At 36.7% G+C, this 24,939-nt stretch overlaps 2 protein-coding genes across 7 annotated transcripts in view; both read left to right on the top strand.

The window, feature by feature from the left end:
* The window catches only part of LOC115213249 (clathrin heavy chain linker domain-containing protein 1-like), a 24,928-nt gene extending 10,203 nt beyond the window's left edge, over positions 1–14,725 (top strand). For 3 of the 6 annotated variants that reach the window (XM_029782184.2, XM_036503968.1, XM_036503969.1), the window contains exons 5-9: positions 3,817–4,149; positions 6,238–6,447; positions 10,748–10,925; positions 12,461–12,846; positions 14,480–14,717. In XM_029782184.2, the coding sequence (XP_029638044.1) occupies positions 3,817–4,149; positions 6,238–6,447; positions 10,748–10,925; positions 12,461–12,846; positions 14,480–14,679 (1,307 nt within the window). In that variant the 3' untranslated portion in view covers positions 14,680–14,717. Of the gene's footprint in view, positions 1–3,816; positions 4,150–6,237; positions 6,448–10,747; positions 10,926–12,460; positions 12,847–14,479 lie in introns of all 6 variants that reach the window. The other 3 variants (XM_036503971.1, XM_036503966.1, XM_036503970.1) reach the window with 3 other exon arrangements.
* A 6,198-nt stretch (positions 14,726–20,923) lies between these two features.
* Positions 20,924–24,939, top strand: part of LOC115213006 (symplekin) — a 46,608-nt gene continuing 42,592 nt past the window's right edge. The window contains exons 1-2 of the mRNA XM_029781903.2: positions 20,924–21,202; positions 24,093–24,161. Coding sequence (XP_029637763.2) covers positions 20,939–21,202; positions 24,093–24,161 — 333 coding nt within the window. The 5' untranslated portion in view covers positions 20,924–20,938. The remainder of the gene's footprint in view (positions 21,203–24,092; positions 24,162–24,939) is intronic.

Consider the following 24,939-nt stretch of genomic DNA (forward strand, 5'->3'; position numbering starts at 1 on the left):
TATATCAGCATGACTTTAAATAAAACCCTCGATTCAATAACACTGTGTACAAACTCTATACTTGGAATGACCAATTTTAAATACTATTGGATTTTACTCACAAGGTACTGGAATCTTATATGTACACCATTCTGCCTAAATAATGGATCTACAGATGCAATATCCCTGCATATCTCACGTCTATTTTCATTCCTCCACTTCACTCTCTATTTCATATGTTATCTAAAATAACTATTGCTTAACCATTTTCTCACACCATCTCCGATGAAGGGATATATAAAATATCCTAGAAACAGCTGTAAGACCTTCTATTTATAAATGTTCTAAAATCTTTCACAGCCTTGGATTTTTATCTCATTCTGAAAAATAACCCATGCTAGCATGGAAAGTGGATGCTAAGCGATGATGAATATAAATTGGACATGGGTGATCATTGTATTCTTTCTTGTCTTGAGGTTCACAGCCAAACAGCTGGGTGAATTCATGTGAAATATGGCACACATGTGGAGACGGGTGCATAGATTGGAATGCAGTTTGTATTTTTTTCCTAGCCTCCATAGTTACCTAGAAACTGGATTAAAACTTTTTCTAATGGAATTCCCCTGTTTGTTCCACCATTAAAACAACCAGTTGCTCACACAGCTGGCATATACCGTTTCGCTAGCAACAAGGGGAGTACAGGATGACAGTCAGCCAAAACTTTTGCTATGCTGTCTCTCTTCTTTCACCTCTTTGTGGGGTTAATAATCTTAATCTTTAGTTACAGTTTCTCATAATAGGCAGAATTGTCAGATTAAGATAGTAGGGTGTTTTGAGCCAAAATCTTTACCATAAATCAACTATTGTCAGAATTTTATACGATGACCTCACATTTTCTATGTATGTGTGTGTACCTTAAAAGACGTCAATCATCACGACACACACCTTCACTCACTCACTCTATCTCTCTTTCTCACATACACGTACTGATATTACTGGCACAAATCCCGTCTTTATTTTAACCAATTAACTTGCAGTTTACATATAATGGTTTTATGAACGTGCAAACTTAGTTGGTTTCAATTGCTTTTATTTCAATTAGTGGGAGTCTTCTGTAATTAGTTTATATCCATATGTTAAAGATATTTTTTAATCCACATCATTAACTGGTTGTTATATTATTGTTGTTATTTCCCAACACAAAATGCAACATTCCGTACTGTCTAGCCAGGAAAATTTGTACTATAGTAGATGATCCAAATACCAGGAACACACAATTTATAGAACACTAAGGATTTCTGCTGAAGCAAAATTACCCTCTCCTACTTATAGAAAATAGCATACAATGGACAAAAGACACTTCTATTGACCATCTTTATAAGCACAAAGGTAACAAATGTGAATGTGGCAACCATAGAGGTATCTCCCTTTCGTGTGGTGCTGGGAAGATCCTTAGGAGGGTTATCTTAAATAGACTAAATGATACCCTTGCCAGCTTAGTGTTGCCTGAATCTCAGTGTGGATTTCAGGGTGGTAGAGGCACAGTGGATATGATTTTTAGCCTAAGGCAGCTGCAGGAAAAGGCTTGTGAGCACAACCAAGACATTTTTGTCACGTTTGTAGATTGAACTAAAACTTTTGACACTGTATCTAGGGATGTCCTTTGGGTTGCCTTTAGAAAGCTTGGTGTTCCAGAAAAGATGATCAATGTCATAATTTCTTTCCATAAAGGGATGATGGCTTCTGTCAGATCTAGTGGGGAAGTGTACAATTCATTCACAGTCTCAAATGGGACTAAACAAGGCTGTGTTCTTGCAGCACTCTTATTTCCTTTGTATTTCTCTTTCATGTTGTAAACAGCATTAGAGGATGTTAAAGAAGGGGTGAAGTCTGAATACAGAACTGGTGGTGGCTTGTTCAACCAACAGCACTTCAAAGCAAAAACTAAGACTTTGGTGCGAACAGTTTGAGATTTGCGCTTCGCAGACGATTTTCCACTTGTAGCACACACTCTTGAGGACATGCAATGGATTTTAAACTTCCCGCGTGCATCGAAGGCCTTTAGTCTGACCACCAGCATCAAGAAAACTGAACTTGTCCATCAGCCCATTTGTGACCATCTTCCCACTGTTGCCAATACTGTATATGTGGATGAGAAAACATTAAAAACTGTTTTCTACTTCACTTATCTTGGTTCCATTGTGTCTAATGATGCAAAGAATGCAGGACCTGATGCCAGTCCTGCTTCTCCTCAGTTCAAAAATTTGAGCAAAATCGACTCCGACACTGGGACCAACTTTGTGCAAGCATGAAGGCATGCTGGCAAAACACTGCTCCTCTAAATGGAAACCTTACCTGTCATTGCGGTTTTGTGTCACAAAGCAAAGCAGGCCTTGCCGTCCACTAAAGAAAACACATAGTAAATAATCCACAAGCACTCAAGCAAACTGAGTCGTCAACTTGTTCCATTTGCCAAAAGGTTTGCAAGGCACCAGCAGACCTCAGGAGACATCTTTGTGTCCATAGAACATGGCTTTTACCCAGGCAGCCCAGGTTCGATTTCTGGCATGGGAATGCATGCTTTATAGGCACAGAAGTGGCTGTGTGGTAAATAGCTTGCTTACCAAACATATGGTTCTGGGTTCAGTCTCACTGCATGGCACCTTGAGCAAGTGTCTTCTGCAATAGCCTCAAGCCAACCAAAACCTTGTGAGTAGATTTAGTAGACGGAAACTAAAAGAATCCTGTTGTTTTTATGTGTGTGTCTATGTTTGTCCCTCCACTACCACTTGACAACCGATGTTGGTGTGTCTACATCCCCGTAGCTTAGCAGTTCAGCAAAAGAGACCGATAGAATAAGTACTAGGCTTACAAAGAATAAATTCTGTGGTGGCACATGGCCTGGTGGTTAGAGCAGCGGACTCACGGTCAAGGGATCATGGGATCGAATCTCAGACCGGGCGATGTGTGTGTTTATGAATGAAACACCTAAGCTCCATGGGGCTCCAGCAGAAGGTAATGGCAAACTTCTGCTGATTCTTTCGCCACAACTTTCTCTCATTCTTTCCTCCTGCATCTTGCAGCTCACCTGGCGTCTCGTCCAGGTAGGGAATCTATATGCCAAAGAAACCGTAAAACCGGCCTTTATGAGCCAGGAATGGCTCGAGAACGAACAAACAACAACAAAGAATAAATTCTGGGGTCACTTTGTTTGACTTAAGGTGTTGCTCCAGCATGGCTGCAGTCAAATGACTGAAACAAATAAAAGAGTAAAAGAGAATACTCACACACACACACACTGATGCGCACAGGCATGGCTATGTAGTAAGAAGTTTGCTTCCTAGCTACACAAGGTTCCAGGTTCAGTCCCACTGCATGACACCTTGGACAAGTGTCATCTACTATAGCCCTGGGCTTACCAAAGCCTTGTGAGTGGATATGATAGATAGAAATCAAAAGATTGTTTTGATATTGTGTGGTAGTTGTAAATAAGTGCCACTGTCATGTAAGCAGTGTCATTCATTTCCAATATTTTGTGTTAAGATATCTGGCAACAGAATATTTGTCTCAAGAAATCATATCTATCCAACCCATGCAAGTATGGAAAAATGGATGTTAAAAGGATGATGATGATATCTTATTTTAGAGAAAGACAATAAATAAATTCTTATTTGGAATAATGTATTAAGATTTTTTTCTGTCATGTTACATAACTTTATTCACATCTATGTATTAATATATTTAGCTATATTTTTTATTTTTATTTTCAAGGATTTCAATCTGGTTTCTGAAATTTGTTCATATGTTATCCATTTCTATATAATCATTTTTCCTTAGGTATCACACTTGAGCAGTCTACAGACATAAATTATCTGAATACTATTTTAAAGCAAGTAACCAAGTGTGTGAAAGACATGAATTTAAAATTAAAGACAAAATATGTTCCAAAATCTGAGAAGCACAAATTGAAGAACTTATTGAAAGCAAAGATAACAGAAAGAGACCAGTTGATTAATGAAGGCCATTACTTGAAGGCCAAAAGGCAAAGAATCAAAGTTGGCTATGAAGCAGCACTGGCATATAATGACATACGACCTCCCCATTGGTCTGTTGGTGACATTGTGGCACATGCTTTGCGTTTATCTGTTGATACCACAATTGGTGAAAAAGGTCTGTTTTAAGAATTTTTCTCTTTTTTATGTTTTGCATTTCTCCATTTTAATTCATGTCCTCAAAATCAATAAAGCAATTTGTTTTACTCTCATTTTGTAATTTCCAGAATACAGTTTCTTATTGTATAGTGGAAACTGTAGAGAGTGGGAGTATCCTATCTTCATTGATTAACATCCATGTTCCATGCTAGCATAGGTTAGCTAAACATTTATGAAAATCATTTCTGGCCATAAGGAAATATTACCCTTCTTTTGGAAACAGGTGAGGGCTGGCAAAAGGAAGGGCATTTGGCCATAGAATATCTGCCTCAACAAATTCCCTGTGACCAATGCAAACACAGAAAAGAGTATATTCTAGGTTATAGAACCTGCATTACAGGTTCAGTTTTGGGTTGAGCTATTTCATTTCAGAGATGTATTTGTCTGGCCAGTGACTTAATCTGAGACAGTTTGTTGAAGCTAAAACAATTACAGTGACAAAGGCACATGTTAACCATTCAGATGTACTCAAAAACTGTTAACTTCACTTAAACATTATTTGATGAAAATTTTCACACCAAATAATAAATATTTAAGTGACGTTAAGAGTTTTTGTGTGTTTTTGAATGGCTAACATGTGTCTTTCACACTGTAATTGTATTTCATTTCACTTTATCATTTTACGTTTTTGTATAAAATGGTTTAGTCAGAAGGAAGGGGCTGTGCCCACAACTTTTGCAGGCCTTTGTGACTGGTATGGCTGATGCAATTGAAGTTTATTTTGAACAACTGCATGTCACCAATTGTAAGAAAACATTGAGTAGGCAGGAAATTCTAGAGGGTTGGTGTTATGTAGAAGATGTATCAGGGGTTGTTAGTGAAGGCCTTGAAAGGAAGGTATTATATAGTGACATTACAAGAGAGGAGGGAAGATGAATGTGTCGTTGAGTTTGGATGAAGGTGGAATACAAACAGCTGATCATGAAGAGCAGAGGCTGTTGTTAAAAGGACAGAAAAAGTAGTGAGGAAATAGCATATCTGCTGGCTGATTGTGGTTAAATGCTTGGAGAGAAATGGCATTCACAAGAATGATATACATTTTAGGTTTTTTTTTCTGTAGCCCCAGAATTCATCAGAGCAGTTACCTAGTTTCTATGGCATACAAGTGACTAAGATCACAACATTCTCTCTGACTGGGACATCAGTCTACTGGCAGGTTAAAGTCTAGTAATTTTGAGAGAAAGAGACAAGTTGATTACATCCACCCTGGTACTTGATTGGTTCTTTATTTTACTAACCCCCAAAGGGATAAAAGACAAAGTTGACCTAGGTAGGATTTGATCTCAGGAACTAAAGAATCATGAGAAATGCTGCTGAGTATTTTGTTCCATGCACTAATGATTCTGCCAGCTTGCTACCTTATTATGTGTCTACACCAGAAATTAAATGTGTTTTCATTGAGTTAGCAAAAAAAAAAAGTTTAAATATATACCCATGCCAGCATGGACAATGCTAAATAATTATGATAATGATGATGATTCTATGATCCTGGTACCAGGACACTTTGGTTATCACTGGATCTTTTCAGTTAGGCTACCAATAATTTATTAAAAAGTTTAAAATTTGATACATTAATGTAGTTTTCTACATGCAATATGTAACAACTGTGATACTCAGTTATTTTCTCAGCTAGAACCTTGTCTCTGAAGGTGCTAACAATTCTGCCAGCTTGCCACCTTCTTTGAGACATTAAACAAAATCAAAATCTTCGATAGTTAATTAATACACTATTAAGGGTTACAAAACATTTAAAATGTTACTGGAACATTGCATGGTGTCACCATCATCACAGTGTTTGCCACCTTCCTTTATCACTATTTTCTTTTAACCAAACTCCTGTGATAAACAGATGTACTAGTTTTAATTTAGGAATATTTGGCAGTGAATATTGTATCTCTTGGCAAAACATTCTTCATTGAGATAAATACATCTGTGATTAAATGTTTAAGCAAGTTACTAGTGTTTAAAAACGATATTATTTATCCAATAATGCAATTTTAAATAGATTCTTAAAAACTGAATCATTTGTATATATTGTGTATTTTAGACAACACATTGCATGCAGTGGCCACCAGCACTGTAAAAGTATTACAAGAACAGGAACCAGATGATGAAAAAGAGGCTGAACTAATGTTGGAGAACATTGAAATATTTAACGAAATGTTTGAAAACCTACTTTATGCCGAAGCTGCAATGCATGCTGCTGTCTGCCCAAAAGGCATTTTACGCACAATGGCTACATTTCAGAGATTCAAAGGTCTGTTGAATGATTTTCTATACTGCAAAAGATTACCTAAGACTAACAATTTTAAGATCTTTGCATTGAGTTAGTAAAAAAAAAAAGTTTAAATATATATGGCCTAGTGGTTAGGGCAGCGGACTTGCGGTCGGAGGATCGCGGTTTCGATTCCCAGACCGGGCGTTGTGTGTGTTTATTGAGCGAAAAAAACACCTAAAAGCTCCACGAGGCTCCGGCAGGAGGTGGTGATCCCTGCTGTACTCTTTCACCACTCTAAAAGGCGGTGCTCCAGCATGGCCACAGTCAAATGACTGAAACAAGTACAAAAAAAAAAAAAAAAAAAATACCCATGCCAACATGGACAATGTTAAATAATTATGATAATGATGATGATTCTACGATCCTGGTACCAGGACACTTTGGAGAATTATAGGTTATCACTGGATCTTTTCAGTTAGGCTGCCAATTTTCAAAAATTTAAAATTTATTGAAAAGTTTAAAATTTGATATATTAATGTAGTTTTCCAAGCTGAATCTCAGGAGATATTTCACATTTTATGGAAAAATTTTAAAAAAGTTATAGAGGTTTAAAGTTTGATAATTTTCACCCAGTCAGAAAATAAGATTTGGAAGCTGTCATTTTGTGTGTGATAGCACGTGTTGTCGACAAATTAAATTGTAAACAAATCAAATTTGTAAACAAATAGGCACAGGAGTGGCTGTGTGGTAAGTAGCTTGCTTACCAATCACATGGTTCCGGGTTCATTCCCAATGTGTGTCACCTTGGGCAAGTATCTTCTACTATAACCTTGGGCCAACCAAAGCCTTGTGAGTGGATTTGGTAGACAGAAACTGAAAAAAGCCTGTCGTATATATGTATATATATATATTATGTTTGTGTGTCTGTGTTAGTCCCCCTAACATCGCTTGACAACCGGTGGTGGTGTGTTTCCGATCCCGTAACTTAGCAGTTCAACAAAAGAGACCGATAGAATAAGTACTAGGCTTCCAAAGAATAAGTCCTGGGGGTCGATTTGCTTGACTAAAGGTGGTGCTCCAGCATGGCCGCAGTCAAATGACTGAAACGAGTGAAAGAGAAAGAGAAATCAAATTTTGCTTTATGCCCGCCATATAACCCCTTATAACTTTTTTTTATTTTTTGGAATTTACAGTTAATTCTTGTGAATTTGTATTCTACATGAATTCATGCAATTGTTGGGATATGATTTAAGGCCTATTTGGCTATTATTTTTTGCACATCTGACAGCCATCTCAGTAAGTAAAATATACTTGTCAACATGTGCTTTTTCACCGACAAAAAAGTTCTCATGCTTGGCTTGTTACTATGGAAACAGGAATGAATGTGTCTGTGGATTATGATTGGCTAAAATTACCCAAAATTTGCAAACTTTAAAAGCTAATAACTCATTATTTTTTTATTTATTGTGAATATGGATTTCAAAGCAATGATTAAGCATATAAAAAAACCCATATCATTACACCAAATATAAAATTAATTCCAGTAGGGATTGAAGAAATTGAAAATTTACAGCCAAACAGAAAAGTTCCTTATCATCATCATCATCATCATCATCATCATCTTCATCGTTTAACGTCCGTTTTCCATGCTAGCATGGGTTGGACAATTCGACCAGGGTCTGGGAAGCCAGGAGGCTGCACCAGGCACCAGTCTGATCTGGCAGTGTTTCTATAGCTGGATGCCCTTCCTAATGCCAACCACTCCGTAAGTGTACTAGGTGCTTTTTACATGCCACTGGCACAGGGGCCAGAGGAGGCTGGCAACATCCACGATTGGTTGGTGCCTTTTACATGCCACCGGCACGGACGCTAGTCAAGGCAGCACTGGCATCAGCCACGTTCGGATGGTGTTTTTTATGTGCCACCGGCTCAGGTATCACAACTACAATTTCCATTGATTTTTATTTTGATGTTGATGTACTTGACTCAGTTGGTCTCCTCAAGCACAGCAGGTCACCCCTACGATCCAAAGTAAGCACAGCAGGCCGTCCTGCGAGCCATTAACTCACTTCATTTTGGATTTCATATACAACCAACAACTATGTTCAGAAGCTGGGATGCATCATGTTACTTGTATGATTCAGGAGCATCACCTTAGACTGTTTGGCCATGTTGCTCGATTTTCTGAGTTTGATCCTGTCCTCTTCTGTTAGGATCTGGCTGGAGTAACGGCTTGTGTTGGTTGGTCACATCCCACATAGTCACAGCAAATGAGGAAGTATCTTGCAGAAACAGGGAATGGCTGGGACAATATTTGGAGGACTGGCCACGACCACCTGAGCAAATACCAATAAATGGTAGATGCAGTGACATACTGCAACATTGTATGACCCCACACCCCACAGACTTATGCATTTTCTTCCTTTTTCCTTGATTTAAATTTTAAACTTGTAATCTCGTGCAAGTATTCTCTAAAAAGGATTATCTCCCTTGACTCTATTTACCAGGTTGGTTTTACTTTTGTCCCACATACTATCATTTAATGATTTATTTAAAATTTTTATTGCTGTGAATTCAATTAAATAAACATCAGCGATATGCTGCAGTTGATTCAATTACTTATAACACCCCTTGAAAAGTTGGTTTTGTGGTTAGTGTTAAAAATCTATATTAAATATAATATATATCCTTTGTGAAGGTGCTTGGCTCAGTGGTTAGAGCGTCAGGCTCACAATTATGAGGTAGTGAGTTTGATTCCAGGACTGGGCTGTATGTTGTGATCTCGAGCAAGACACTTTATTTCACATTGTTCCAATTCACTCAACTGTAGAAATGAGTTGCAATATCACTGATGCCAAGCTGTATCCCTTGGATAGCATCAGTGGCATGGAGAAGGGAAGATGGTATGCATGGGTGACTGCTGGTCTTCCATAAACAACCTTGCATGGACTTGTGCCCCAGAGAGGAACTTTCTAGGTGCAGTCCCATGGTCATTCATAACCGAAGGAAGTCTTTACCCTTTTTTATATATGCTTCATAGAAATATTTGATTTTAAAATTGTGCTTCTTGCTATATTGGTAGAGTGCTGATTGAATGATGATGGTGTGGGGAAAAAGATACTGATAATAATAATAATAATAATAATAATAACAAGAGCACTCAGAGAGCACAAACCTCTGCTAAGGCAACACCAGCATCCTCTCAATGGTTAGTCAGAGTAAAATGAGAATATCTGAAATAAACTTGATTGCTCTCACAAACGAGAATACTAAAACTGAACCCGACAGCTCTCCAAAATTAAGTAAAAAAACTGGAAAAATAATCCAGAATCCTTGCTAAGGTGGGGGTAATAATAACAGTAATCCTGTCTAATGTAGATATGAAGCCTGAAATTTTAGGCAAGGTGGTGGTGGTGGTGGTGGTGGGGTATGGGGGGGCTAGTTCATTACGTCAACCCCAGTGCTCAACTGGTATTTATTTTATCAACCTCCAAAAGGATGAAAGGCAAAGTTGATCTCAGTGGAATTTGAACTCAGAATGTGATGACAGATGAAATGCCACTAAGCATATTGCCTGGTAGGTTTATGATTCTGCTAGCTCACTGCCTTAGTAATAATAATAATAATAATAATAATAAAAATAATAATAATACCACCACCACCAACAACAACAACAACAACAATGCTCTGATGCAATATAAAATAGTAGCTCTCATGGCTTCTGATCTTAACTGATTGGAAGTGCTATCATGTACATTGTTTTGTCTTGGTATAAAAGATGGGCTGCAGCAAATATTCTGCTCAGTACTGCAAATTTGCTTGTCAGTTGTTTGACCTTAACCAGTTGAGCATGTCTCTTAGTGGCTGATGAGATGTGCATTCTTGATCATGAAGAGAAGTAGTGGGGAAGCACCATAGCCATGTGTTGAGAGGAATTCTTTGGGGTTTGAATAATTCACCTCTGGAAACTTGGGTGTTTCATTCATCATCCTTAAGCAAACCTTATTTAGGGACCTTTTGAGTGGGAAAGGCTGCTAGACCTGAAGAAAATTTTAACTGGATCCCACTTGCAAGGCTATACGCTTTATCTTGATACGAGGTCATCATGTTGTGCACATATGGTTGTGATGCAAATGCCTGGTGTACCCTTATCAGACAGGTAGTCATGATGGGTATATTGGGCTTCATATATTTGTACCCCAGTGTCACTTTAATGCCAAACATTGTTCTCTTACTCAATAATAGTAATAATAATCTTTTATTATTTTGTGCCAGGCCAGCAATTTTTGAGGTGAGGCAGTATTCAAAATCTTCAAGGTTTTTTTAAATATTTTCATAGATTTACCAACAGTTCCTGGTGAGCGACCTTCACCATCCTTTATCTTCTGCAAGGCTTTACTCTCAACAGTGGAAGATGAAAACCAAATACCAGATGAACAAATATCCTTAGAATGTATACATTGTACTTTAAAAGAAAGAGAGTTTCAATTGCTGTTCTTTTGGTTGTCCCAAAAAAAGTTAGTTCTGAATTATATCATTTTTTTTGTCATTCATTTAAAGCAAAGTTTTGTTATTGGTTTTTGCATATTCCATGAGTCCATATCCATGGGCTCTGTATGCAGAGGATGTGTGAAGACTGGAGAGAAATGAAGCAGGCATATTCTACCAGATGTGTAATATTAGTCTGCATGAACTATGTGGTACAGATGAACTGAAAGATAAACTAGAAGTAAGAAGATTCAGTTGTAATTTGTAAGGACAAAGACTGTTGGTATGGACATATGATGCCTATAGAGGAAAATAGATAGTAAAGAAGTTCTACAATATTCAAGTAGAAGGAAACTGTGGAAGAGAAAGATCAAGGAAAACATGAGCAGAACTGGTAAAAGTTGGTCTCATTATCTTGAACCTCATGAAAAAAAATTATAAAAAAGAATGTTACAAATGGAGAGATGTGATGTTGGAAACACTTTGAAGTGACGTCGTTACAGATTTCTTTTATAATTTTGAATTTGAAATGTTTTTTATTCTTAATTATTCTTAAGACCTTCAAAGTGGGTTTTTTTTTTTTTTTTTTTTTTGGTAGTGGCAATATATTTAGATTTACAAAAGTTTTACAAAATATGTGGTACAGATGAGCAGAAAGATAAACTAGGTATAAGAAGATTCAGTAGTTACATGCAAGAATGAAAACTGTGTTGGTATGGACTTTTGTAATGAGATTATCATAATTCTATAATTGTGTGTATTTTTAAATGTATTGTTTCCCAAATCCTGAAAATAGTTTGTTAGTTGGAGGTAATACATTGTTCTTCCTTTGATATGTTATTTAAAAAAGAAAAAATCAAAATTCCTTCTCTGATTTAGGAAAAATGATGCTTTTATCCAATTACAATTTAGTTTATATTACATGTGAGCTCTCACATCTGGGATATTGCTGCTACTAGATGCACAAATGTACTTGACTGCAACCAGAAATGTTTCACTCAAATGATTGGCATAAAATCACTCACAGACATGCTCAAACCACTGGCCTACAAATATGCTGTCTCCTCTCTCTCTGCCTTTTCTACCTCTATTGTAATGGCCTCTGCTCTTTGTAGCTGGTTAGGTTCATTTCACTTACTACTCAAGCATTCCATCCAACTTGGCCCAGGTCCTGGACTAATCATTGTGCTTGGTCCTTTTGTCTGAGAACATTGGGCCTCTAGAATTCTTTCTCTACATATGTCTTTCCCACTGGCTCAAGAGGACATTAATGGCATCAATCTTACCGGTCTCAGATGACCTGCAAAGGCCATGGACATTGCCCCTTCATCCAGATACAAGTAAAAAAGAAAAAAATTCTCAACTAATTATTTTAATCATGTTTATTTGTGAGATGAAATAAGTGAAAATAGTCTGAAAAAATATCCGAGTCATTCAAACATTACATGTTGCAGTTAGATGAAATCTGTGGCAAAGTTTAACTTCATTAGCTTGTGATCAATTCTTTACCTTAATCTCTGATGCATCTAGTTTAATATTAATAATATATTCTATATCATTGCAGATTAACAATCACAAAAGCTGCAGGTGATTTGATTAGAGAATATTGCAAGTGTTCAATGATCTGTTCATGTGGGTGCCTCTCATTAGCTGAATTTATTTACACACAGTTGGGTCTTTATAGAGAGGCTACTTTCGCATTGATAAAACAAAACCGCATTGTTTATGGTTTATACTATGCCCAATCGTTGGCTGATTTTGATAGCAGTGACTATGAAGCAGCTTTTGATGCCTTCCCAACTCTTCAGTTTGCTAGTTCGTTGGTATTGAATACTGATTCACAAAGCAATACCATTAAACCATTGATAAGTTTTCATAGAATGCTCACACTTTTAATTAAAAAGGACATCAACCTTTTGCGGAAGTTTTGGAGAAAAATTACTCACACAGGTCAGTATGGGTGTTCTTTTATTCTTTTACTTGTTTCAGTCACTAGTCTATGACCATGCTGGGGCGTTGTCTTGAAAGGTTTTGTCAATTAAATTGACCCTAGTACTTATTTTAACATTGGTACTTTTTACCAAACTGCTAAGTTGCGGGGCCAAGACAACTACAAAGATGTGCACGCGTGCACACACACACACACACACACACACACACACATACACCTATGTGTTTGTATATATACATATATATCATCATTATCATCTTTTAGTGTCCCCTCTTTCATGCTTGCATGGGTCAAATGGAGTTTGTTGAAACAGATTTTCACTGGCTGGATGCTCTTTCTGTCACCTGTTTCCAATTAAGGTAATACTTCCCCATGGCCAGACATGTTCTGTGGAGGCATGTGGCTTAGTGGTTAGGGTGTTGGACTCATGATTAAAAGTTTGTGGTTTCAAATCTTAGGCTGGGCATTCTGTTGCATTCTTGAGCAAAACAGTTCATTTCACGTTGCTCCAGTACACTAGGCTGGCAAAATTGAGTAACCCTGCAATGGAATTGGTGTCCCATCCAGGTGGGGAATTTGTGTCCCAACCAGGTGGGAAGCTGACCCTTATGCGTCAGCATGACTTGAGAAGGTAACTTTACCTTTACGTTGATGTGTTCTCACAGAATATTGGAAATGAATGACACTGCTTGTATCATCATCGTTTAAAATCTGCTTTCCATGCTAGCATGGGTTGGACGATTTGACTGAGGACTGGTGAACCAGATGGCTGCACCAGGCTCCACTCTGATCTGGCAGAGTTTCTACAGCTGGATGCCCTTCCTAACACCAACCACTCCAAGAGTGTAGTAGGTGCTTTTACATGCCAGATGCCCTTCTTGTCACCAACCCTCATCTGTTACCAAATGAGGCAATATTATCCCTTAGCTAGACATGTTTTTCTCTGAAGACTGGAAAGAACAACCTCGCTTGTATGAGAATGACTCTCATTTACAAGCATTACCTGATTTCTGGATGAGGGTTTACATACACACACTGCCACTCCATCGGTTATGACAACTGATGTTCCAGTTGATCCAATCAATAGAACAGCCAGCTCATGAAATTAGTATGCAAGTGGCTGAGTACTCCACAAACGTGCATACCCTTAATATAGTTCTCAGAGAGATTCAGTATGACGCAGAATGTGACAAGGCTGGCCCTTTGAAATGCTGGTACAACTTGCTTTTGTCAGCTGGCACAATGTGAAATAAAGTGTCTTGTACCAGGACACAATATGCCACCAGGAATTGAACTCAAAACCTTACAATTGTGAGCTGAATACCCTAACCACTAAGCCATGTGCCTTCACTACATACACACACACATATGATGGGCTTCTTTCAGTTTCTGTCTGCGAAAACCACTTACAATGCTTTGGTCAGTCTAGGGCTATAGTAGAAAACACTTGTTTAAAATGTCTAACAGTGGAACTGAACCTAAGAGTTAATGGTTGGGAAGCAAGCCCCTTAATCTAACACCCATGCCTGTACCTGGGATAAGTGTCTTTTACAATAACCCCAGTTTATTATTTTGTTTATTTATTTAGTTTGGTAGTACCAACCTAAAACTATTTGCTTCTTGTCATTTCAGTTTCAGAAAATACAAACAACCCAATTGTTCACGATTTAATATCCCTTGAAGAATTTCCACTTGATGAAAGTTGGCATGATCTTGTCATTAAACTCGACCAATTAGGAGAAGAAAATGTTGCAGTGGAATTGCAGGCATTGATTTTCTCTCATGGCATCTTGAATTCAGTTTTAAAGACATATCATGATCAGAATGAATAAAAATTACTTTATTAAAAAATGATATCTTTATCTTTCTTTAAACATCAGAATAAAATATTTTCATTAAAATGAAAAAAAAAAAACAAGAGCACTCAGAGAGCACAAACCTCTGCCAAGGCAACACCCACATCCTCTCAATGATTAGCCAGAAATGATTTTTAAAATGAGAATATCTGAAATAAACTCGACTGCTCTCACAAATAAGAATACTAAAAATGAATTCAGCCGCTCTCAAAAATTAAGTAAAAAACAGGAAAAATAATCCAGAATCCTTGTCCAGTACCAGATTGATCCTAAAATCTAATCAGTTTGTGCCAGTCATGAGGCCAAACATCCCTGAAAGTTTCATCTGAATCCATTCAGTGGTTCTTGAGATATCTTGTCCACGGATAAACGAACACGACTGAAAACAATACTTCCACCTTCACTAAGGCGGAGGTATTAAAAGATCATCATCATCATCATCATCATTAAACATCCTTTTTCCATGCTGGCATGGGTTGGATGGTTCGACAGGTGTTGGCAAGCCAACGAGCTGCAACAGGCTCTAGTCATCTGTTTTGGCATGGTTTCTGTGGTTTGATGCCCTTCCTAATGCCAACCACTTTACAGAGTGCCCTGGGTGCTTATTACATGGCACCAAAATGGGTGCTTTTTATGTGGCACTGGTTTGGGTAATTTTTTACATAGTGGTGGTATGGATGCTTTTTACGTGGTGCCAGCATGGGTACCTTTTTTCCTGGCCCTGGCATGGTTGCTCTTTACATGGCACCATCATGGGTGCTCTTTACGTGGTGCTGGCATGGGTGCTTTTTATATATGGAATGGAACATTTGAAGTAACCTATGTTGGTTTTTTTTTCCTGGTTCTCTCCTTTCCTTTCCTTTCATTTTTTTTCTTGTTTCTTCCTGGACATCATACGTTCACCCATCTCCCATAAAAGCACGTTTGGCTATATTTGGAAAGAGGAAGGGCCAGTGGATCAGCAACAAAATTTATTTAGGTGGTGCAAACCCAGGTCCAATTTTTTTAATGGAAAATGGGGATTTTTTTCAATGTTAACATTAAAACAAATGCAGGTATAATAATAACTTTTATTATTATGAGTGTTGCCTGAAATGTTCATAGGCCGAGCAAGACGCTCTCATGGAATGTGACCAAATGAAGTTTATTTTTTAACATAGTTCCTCTTACTGTCCACACACTTCCATTAGTAGTTACAGTGCTTGGATCACACTGGTGAAGAAGCTATTCTGTTGGTCAAAATGATCATCAACTGCAGGTAAGGTGTCATCATCACAGTGATACTGGTGCCCAGCTGATTGTTTTTCTATGTTGGGAAACAGATGATAACCAAATGGAACCAAATCATTGATATAGGAAATGTGATCAACCAGTTCAAAGCCAGTCATACACAACCGCCATTGAAACCAAGGACTTGTGTGCTGAAGCATCGTCCTAATGAAACAAGATCCCATTCATCAGTTTCTCTGGGTGTTTGTTTTTGATAGCCTTTCATAACTGCCTTAGCAAGTTGGCATTGAACTTTGAAGATAATCAATAAATACAATATTTTTTGCATGAATGTATAGTATATGTAATAATGTGAAGTATATTTTGCATATTAAAATGTTTAATTTAAGAAATATATCAAGCAGAGCAAACATAAACAGTAAAAATACAAATTGCAAGTATTTCAAAATGTATCACATTACATGACGAAACTAACAAAAAAGGAAGAAAATAGTGGTGCTTATGTTCCAAAGATACAATGAGAAGACTCAGGAGAAGAATAGAAAAATGGGATAGAAGGGAAGAAAGACAGAAGGAAAGGAAAGAAAATGAAAAGTGGAAAGGTAAACAGAGGGGTCTGAAGTGAATGCTAGGCAGGAGATGAAACAAAATACATGTCTTACCTATGCACTGGTCAAGTAGTAAAAAGATGAGTGATAAATAATTGGATGGTCTTTTGGTATGAAAAAGTGAGGAAGAGAGACAGTGGAGTAGAGAAGGTTGGGGAAGAGCAAGTACAAAGAAAGAGGGAGTGCAGAGGAAAAGGGGAATAAAGATAGACAGTAGGAAGTTGACAGAGGGAGAAATGGAAGGCAGTAGAGAGGTAGATAGAAACAGATGGGGAAGGTTTTGCACACAAGAGGGGAGAGGAGGAGGACAGAGAAATAGATAGAAAAGAGAGAAAGTTTTGCACCAAATATTGAACACTGGGAACAAAGTCAACACACGCACGCACATATATATATGATGATGAAGGAAATTGTTGTATACAGTGCTCAGGTGTACTGTTGGTGGATTTCAGGGAGCATGTAGTGTCTCGATCGCTTACAACTGCTGTGGATAGTTTATTCCATGCTTTAGCAATTCTGAACATGAAAGAAATGTTTCCGAAGTCATGGGTGCTGTGTCGTTTTTTTGATTTTATAAGCATGCCCATGAGTGTTTGTCATATGGAATTCAAAAAGGTACCCGAGGATGTTGTTGGAAAGATGGTGGATAATCTTGTGGGTGTCAACAAGTTGCCAGACATCTGAGCTTCAATGTATCCATGCCCAGGGAAGCAAGATGTTCAGAGTATGGTAGATGTCTAATGGCTGATATTCGTCTTGTTGCATGTTTCTGAACAGCTTCCAGGAGATTTATATGCTGAACAAGATAGGGATTCCAGACTGAGAATGTAAATTCCAAGTGTGGACGTACCATTGTTGTATACAATTTTAAATACATAGCTGGAGAGTGGCTGACAAAGGTCTTACTGAGTGATGCTAACACCCCCTCAGCCTTCTTGACAATCTTAGAAATGTGGCTTGTCCAACGCAGAAGAAACCTAACTTCAAGCAACTTTTTATAAATCAGTTTTTAGACACTATTTTCTAAACCTGGCAAAGAATTTTGATTTTGCATCCATTAAAAATTTTAGTGGGTGTGCTTGCTCTCCTTGCACTCCCTGTTCCTGGGCCCTTGGAAAGGGCATCCAGCCAAGGAAAACCTGCCTAAAAAAGTACTGTGGGAGCCATTGAATCATAGAAAAGAGTACGTTAAAATGATGAGGGAAGCAGTAGCAGTAACAGAGGAAGGAAGAAGAGGATGTAAATAGTTTAACTTTTATTATATTAAATTCGAAAATCAAGAAATAAAGCTGAATGAGAAGAAATGTCAGTTTTGAGACAGATAATATTGGAGGGAAAGAAGACCAGATAAAAAAGATAAAGTGCCTTTGTGCTGTAAATTTTGTACCAAAAATAAATTTGATAATCACTGTTGGAAGATTTCTCAGTTATACAGGTTGTTCATAAATTATCTTTACAACTTACACAATTTATTGTATTGTATTATCTAGATGCATTGTGTGCAACCAATGGAGCCCATGTGGCAGTGTTCCAATGTTCCTAATAAAACCGTATTTGTTTGCCTATGTTTTCCAAAAACCTCTGCTGAGTTACCCTTATTTTTCATTTTTTTCTGAATTTTTCAAATTGTAAAGGTAATTTATGGATACCCTGTATAATGCTTATTGTTTAGCTCCAGGTCTGTTCTGATCCAGCAGACCTATGGTCAAAGTCATACCAACTGCAACCCTCTTATAAATACATCAGCCAATGTTTGCTTTTTCAAGATGGTTTGAATGTGATTTAAGGAAGACTTGGCTGTTACTTATAGAAAATCAAACAACTACTAATTTCTCTTATCGGCTCAAATTTATATAATGCTGGGAGGACAGCAGATGAAGACAACAATAGTTTATCAATGGAAAAATTGTAGGTGAGACCCATTTCTTCCTCTTTTATCAATGTTTCTTTGAAAGTGTTAACATTTGACAGCACCAGATTTCAAATACCACTGCAAAGTCCAGTTCTTGTGTTGTGGTGGCTTATATGCCTCTGTGACCCTGAGAGCTATGCCAGCAGAGTGCAAGCTCCTGGTAGTATCTCCCATACTGGACAGGTCACAGGATAAAGGCCACACTAATATGGACCACCTCCTTACAGAGGTAAAAATTGGTTTGTGTCAGGTCAACACCCCTACCTAGATAAAAAGCAAAGCTACTGAAATGTTGCTGATAATTCAAAAACAAGACTCGGGAGCAGAAATTCTTCCATCAGGGAAACATGCCCTGAGTTGAGAACAGTGGAGAAAAGTTGTTGATGGTCTGTGCTCCCTAGGGAGTGAAGGGTTTAAGTAAGACTTCAGATAATATTGAATGTGAAGAAAGATTGTCATTGTTACTCAAGATAATAATTACAACTGATCAACTGAGGGTGGATGATACGTTTATGAATCATTTTGCTCATGTATAGACTGGAAAATTTCATCTGGGTCTGTGGTAAAAATGTTTTGTTTCATGATCCTGAAAGTGAAGCCACTGAATTTGGCAGAGATCATTATTTGCTGGAAACTCAGAAGTAAAATGAAAATGAAAGAACAGCATATATGAATATATGTTACCTTCCTTCATTTTTTACCTCACAAGTCTCTACTCTTCTTATCCGACTAAAACTTCTTTTCAAGGGGAAAAGAGCCAGAAATTGTATGAGTCCGTATTTATAAATTTATTTTTATTTCCAGCTTGTTTCCAAAAAGAGATGCTCCTCTTAACCTAAAGAAGAGAATTTTTTTTTTACCTCTTTTTTTTTTCTCACAAGTTAATGTGAGTCAATGCCCTGGATATTTACAGACCACTCCAGACTGGTAAGATCAATGTGGCTAATAATGTCCATTCCAAACACCTACAGGAAAAATATAGGTGGAAAGACTGGGAGTCTTTCAAATACTTACAAGTGGGTGAAGTCTGTTGGAAGAATCCAGGAACTAAATATGTTGTTAAATCAGACACTAAATTTTGCTCTTTCAGGTTTTTTCTAATGAAGTTGTACCATTTGAGAAATAAATAGTTGATATTACTGTCGAGGATATACTGTATTTAATGTCATAAAAGACACATGGGCATATTAGATACAACCCAATTTCAGTGGCACATATTCAATGAAAAAGCTTTTTGTGCATAAACCCATTAGCATTCAGGTTTCTCCGTCAAATGTATTGCTTATCTATTCACATTGTTTTGAATTTATCATACACTAGCAGTATAGCCCAGCGTTGCTCGGGTTTGTTTTCTTTTCGACCCTTTAGAATTGGAATTTTTGAAAAGTAAAAATTTTGCATTATGTAGTTTGTTATTCTCTTTAAGTGAACATTTTTCTGGTTGAAATATACTGAAAAATGGCGACACAGCAGTAAAAAAATCTTTAAAAGTAGGGATTTTCATAGAAAAAAAAGCACCTTTTTGATGTAAATAATTTTTGGTCTGATTTGAATTTTTTCTTCTACAGAATAAAGAGCAAGCCTTCTTCTATTATTCTCTCATTTTTGGTCAGCTTGCACTGCAGGGTCTCAGAGGAGATAGTGTTAGTTGAAGGCTACCAAACCTGCCACACACACACACAGACAACTTCAGCTTTATATATAGAGATTATCTTATAGATTTGAGATTTCAATGATGTGCCTGCTTAGTTTTAGAATGACATTGTATGGTTGGTGTGAGAGGCTGGATCTGGCCAGTTTCAACATGGCTGGGCTTATGGGAGGCCCAACTTCATATACTGAACCTGGAGTGATTTCTGAGACATTTTTTGGGGGAAAATAATGTATCTTATATGCCTTCAAATATGGCACATATAAGCGATATTACATTTACAATATTATATCTAATAGACTATTCTGAATTCTGATATTACTAGCATTGAACTTACTTTTATCACTTTAAGGCCAATATTAGTCATGCACTGTAGTTGATTTAATTGCATATATACCCCAACCAAACACACACCATTTATAAATGTGTGGTCTTGTGTCATTTATCTAACTTTCATGAATTTATGATATAATGGAGAGGTGAAACGGGGTATAAAATTTAGTGATTGTAAGAGAGATTAGACAGATGACAGAATATTACAGACATGTTGAAAAAAAAAGCAGAAAAGAAAAATAGAAACAAAGAAAATAGAGGAGAATGAAATTAGGATGAGATCCTTTAAAGACAGGCAGACAGACAGACAGACAGATAGGTAGGTAGGTAAGTAGGTAAATAGATAGTTAGATGTTTGGGTACGCCAGAAATATTCACAATTCATTATTTGTCCAAACTGAATTGCACTCAATGAAAATAAAAAGCTACCTATTAGCGTGAAAGAAGAATTATTAGAATTACATAAGCAGTTAAAGGGGCAAGAATTCTTTACAGTGCAGAATGGTTGAACAAACAGGGGAGACTACTGGTGTTACTGACTCAGCTGCGGCGCCACCGTCAATTAGTCGGTGTAATGGCGCCTATCCAATTGTAGACCATGTCATACAAATTTTGCCAATTGACATAGTTTTTACCGTATTTGTTATTCTGTTATATATTTTTATGAATATTACCATGGCAGGAGATAATAGGCGATCAACTGCCGCGCAATTTTTTTCGGAAGAAGAAGATGCCGGTACTGAGCAGATGTCAACATATAACCGGGTAAAATTAAACTTTTGTTCTCTTGTTGAAATGACTTAATTTATAGTTATTATTATTATTATTAATCATCTTTTGGTGCTTCTTGTTATGGTGTACTTTCTTTCGATTCTTATAACTATGTATGTGCATATAGCTCTACCTCTGCTTGGTAAAAACCTGCTTGGAAACAGATTTATAAAAGGATTTATCCCCGAGTACTCGATGAAAGAATTAGTGGGGCTTTATTTTATTTAAAAGTTTGTTTGTGGATGTTCTCCATCTGATTTCTGGAAGTATTTACATTTAGTAGAAATAAATATTTGATGGAATGACTTTTCTTGGAAATCCAGTCTGAACAATTTGCTTTCGAACAAATCACATGCGATATTCTAACAGTTTATTAGTGAAAAGCCGCATATATTTGATTTTGAATAGGTACAGGATTTACTGAAAATATCTTTTTTTTTTGTATTCTGTTGCAAATAATTCACAATGAGTATTAAATATGTTTAGAAGCAAAAACATTTTCATTGGGGGTGTGTGCATTTGGATCATCCCAAACATAACTGGTTCTCTCTCTCTCTGTTTTTTTTAATTAAAATAAAAATCTTTATATCTTCTTTCAGACACCATCTCAGAGTTCTTGTATCATTCTTTCATCTTTGTCCAGTTCATGTTTATATACACACACTTCTGTGTGTGTATATATGTATATATATAGCATCTGCAATTTAATTTACTGCATTTCCAATTGCTATCGATCCTAATCTATTCGTGTATCCTTTATCATCTCAACCCTTATGTTTCCATTGTCTCTTTTTTTAAAGAGGTTTTTAATTATCGTCCATCTTCCGTGGACCTCTCGAAATTTCTTTTAGAGTAGTTGATAATTATCTTATTGTTCTTTAGTTTTGACAGCTTTGTTCTCCATTGCTGCAGACCTAAATAGTCACAGCTCAGTGTTTCACAGCAATATTTTGTATTTCTACAGAATCTCTCAATCTATGAAAATATACAATGGTATGTTCTAGTTTCAAGAATGGGTAACCTTTCTTATCCTGCCAATGATCATCCCATCTGCTTCTCTTTAAACATTGCAATGGTGATGTAAACAGTTGTGAATAATCAGCTTCATCATTATGAGCTTCTTACCCTTCTCAGTGTATGAGTTCTCAGGAGCCAAGCCACAAGTATTGTTCTGTTACATCCCACACTTGTGGTCTTGGGGCCTTGAGAATTTCTGCAAAAATAATATCATCTTGACGTCAGCCTTTTGATGTGTCTAGTATTATTAGTATGAGAACCTCATAGATATATTGCATAAGTGTGTTCTATAGCTGTATTAGTATGAAGTTCTGGCATTCTTTCGATATAACTCGACAAAATCAAAATACTTCACTTTGGGTATTTCTGTGGAAGCAAATGGCAGTTCGATTCTGTCTTCTGCTTGGAAATTTGCAGATTTTACATACACACATGAAACAGGTAAGAACAAATATACAAGGCTTTTTTTCAAGTTTAAAATGTGACATTGCTGGCATAATTTCGTTATATCTATACTCCACAACCCACAGAAATACCCGAAGTGAAATGTCCTTGTCGAGATATATCGAAGGAATGCCGAAGTTCTTGTATTAAACCAGACACAGTTAAAGGCTGATGTCAACAAATCTTTCATCTCTAAGAGTGAAAAATTTCTCTACATTGCTGGCCTTTTTTCGAACTTGTATTTTTTTAAACTCATACCCTCAAAGTATGCTTAGGTTTTTCTCACTAGTCTTTTGTATATAATTAATCTACTTGATATTACTTCTTACCAGATGATGCCATCCTTCATTCTTTTTAAACTTCACTACAACCTCAAAGAAGCAATGCTTGTATAAGCAGAAGCCTTTAAACATCATCCAATACAACACGACAACATAGTCTCTTTCAACTGCAATTCCCATACATATTGAGGGAAGTCTTAGACTATATATAAATAATACACAGTTAATGGCTTCAGGCTAGGCTTCACAGTGTCTGAAGATCTTTCTTTGCAACCTCGCATGCATAACCTAGTCAAAAATGTTTCTCAAAGACAATATCTCTTGAGAAATAGAAACTATTTCAGTCTTAATCAATTATAGATTAACCACAAAACTCAAATACCATGTACATTAGAGTACTGCTAATATATCTGAACCAGCGTAGTTACACTGATATAGCATAGACCAGACATGGTCAACCTTTTTCAAGAAGCAGGCTGAACTATTAAAAAAATTCTAGGTAAATTTTCATTGGCATGTCATTAAGAAAATTTTGCAGGCAACAGTTTTCCCATGACTGGCATAAATAAGATTCAGAGAAGGCTGATTGGTAAAGACCTACTACTAGATAATCCATTAGGGCCATTGCCTCATAGATATACTGTTTCTTCTATGGTTGTCTTCTACTTCTATTATGCTTACTCTACTCCTGTAAATTAGCAAGCTACATACCAATTGATGAGCCCATCCGTCTTTTATCATACTGTACTTCATCTAATTGACTGCATTAAACCCTTTGCACAGAGCTGCCACTCAGGAATCCTCCCTCTGGCTAGAATTTGAAGCTGAACATGAACCATGTTGATGTCAAAGCAAATGGAGAACTTCCTAAATTCACAAGTAGTGCTTCTCCATTTCTAGCCAATTAGTTGAAAGAAATTTTAGCATTATAAATTTTTTAGATTTATTCATTATCATTTTTTAATACCTGTTTCCCATGCTAGCATTAAGTTAGATGATTTTGTGGTTGGATACCCTTCCTAACACCAACAAATTATATCTATTACTATTGTTTAAATCTAAAAGATATGAAACTGAATTATAAATTGACTTGCTTCATTTTAATTTTAAACGAATAACACTAACTATTTTTATTGTTTCAGGTGGTTGATTTGCTTAATCAAGCATCATTTATGCAGAAAAACAATATGAAAACAGAAAATCTACGACAGGTTTGTATTACTGCAGTTTCTTCATTTTATAAGACCTTCGGAAACCAAATATTTTGCATCTGTTTAAGTAACAATAAGTATTTTTTAGAACTCTTGGCAGAGAATTCATCTATGGTGATATATTAAAATGTGGGAGACATATAGTTTGCATTCTAAACTGGCTAGCATTTTTTAAAAAATATTAATGCTTTATCGAATGTCTAACAGAGCTAAAGTATTTTTCGTTTTTATGTACACACAACATGAATCTAATACATGCTTGACAAGGGACTGAGAAATATGGAGATTTGCTGTATTTGATAAGACATATCAACCTAAATAAAATCACTGTCTTCCACATATACAGGCTTGTCCTTTCAGTTGCTGATGCCACATAAAAAGCACCTGGCACGTTCTCTTAAGTGGTTGGTGTTAGGAAAGGCATCCAACCATAGAAACCATGTCACAACAAACAATTGAAATCTGGACGACTCCCCTGTTAGCCAGCACCATGTCAAACTGTCCTACCCATGCCAATGTGGAAGGCAGACATTAAACCATGATGATGTGTATTGAACTCAATCACACCTCAACATCCTTTCTATATATTTAATCCTTTTGATACCATCCTGCTCTAGATTTTCCCCTTATTCTATTTATACAAACTTCATGTTTTAAAGCAATCTGAATTACTTGAAAATGAAAATTTTCCATGGAAATTTTATGTTAATTTATATTCCAAAAGCCAGCTCAAAAATGGCAATTTCTTTTACAAAATTCTTCATGATTTCCAAAATTA

Source organism: Octopus sinensis, linkage group LG6 (assembly GCF_006345805.1).
Source record: "Octopus sinensis linkage group LG6, ASM634580v1, whole genome shotgun sequence".
In the NCBI taxonomy this organism is placed as follows: domain Eukaryota; kingdom Metazoa; phylum Mollusca; class Cephalopoda; order Octopoda; family Octopodidae; genus Octopus; species Octopus sinensis.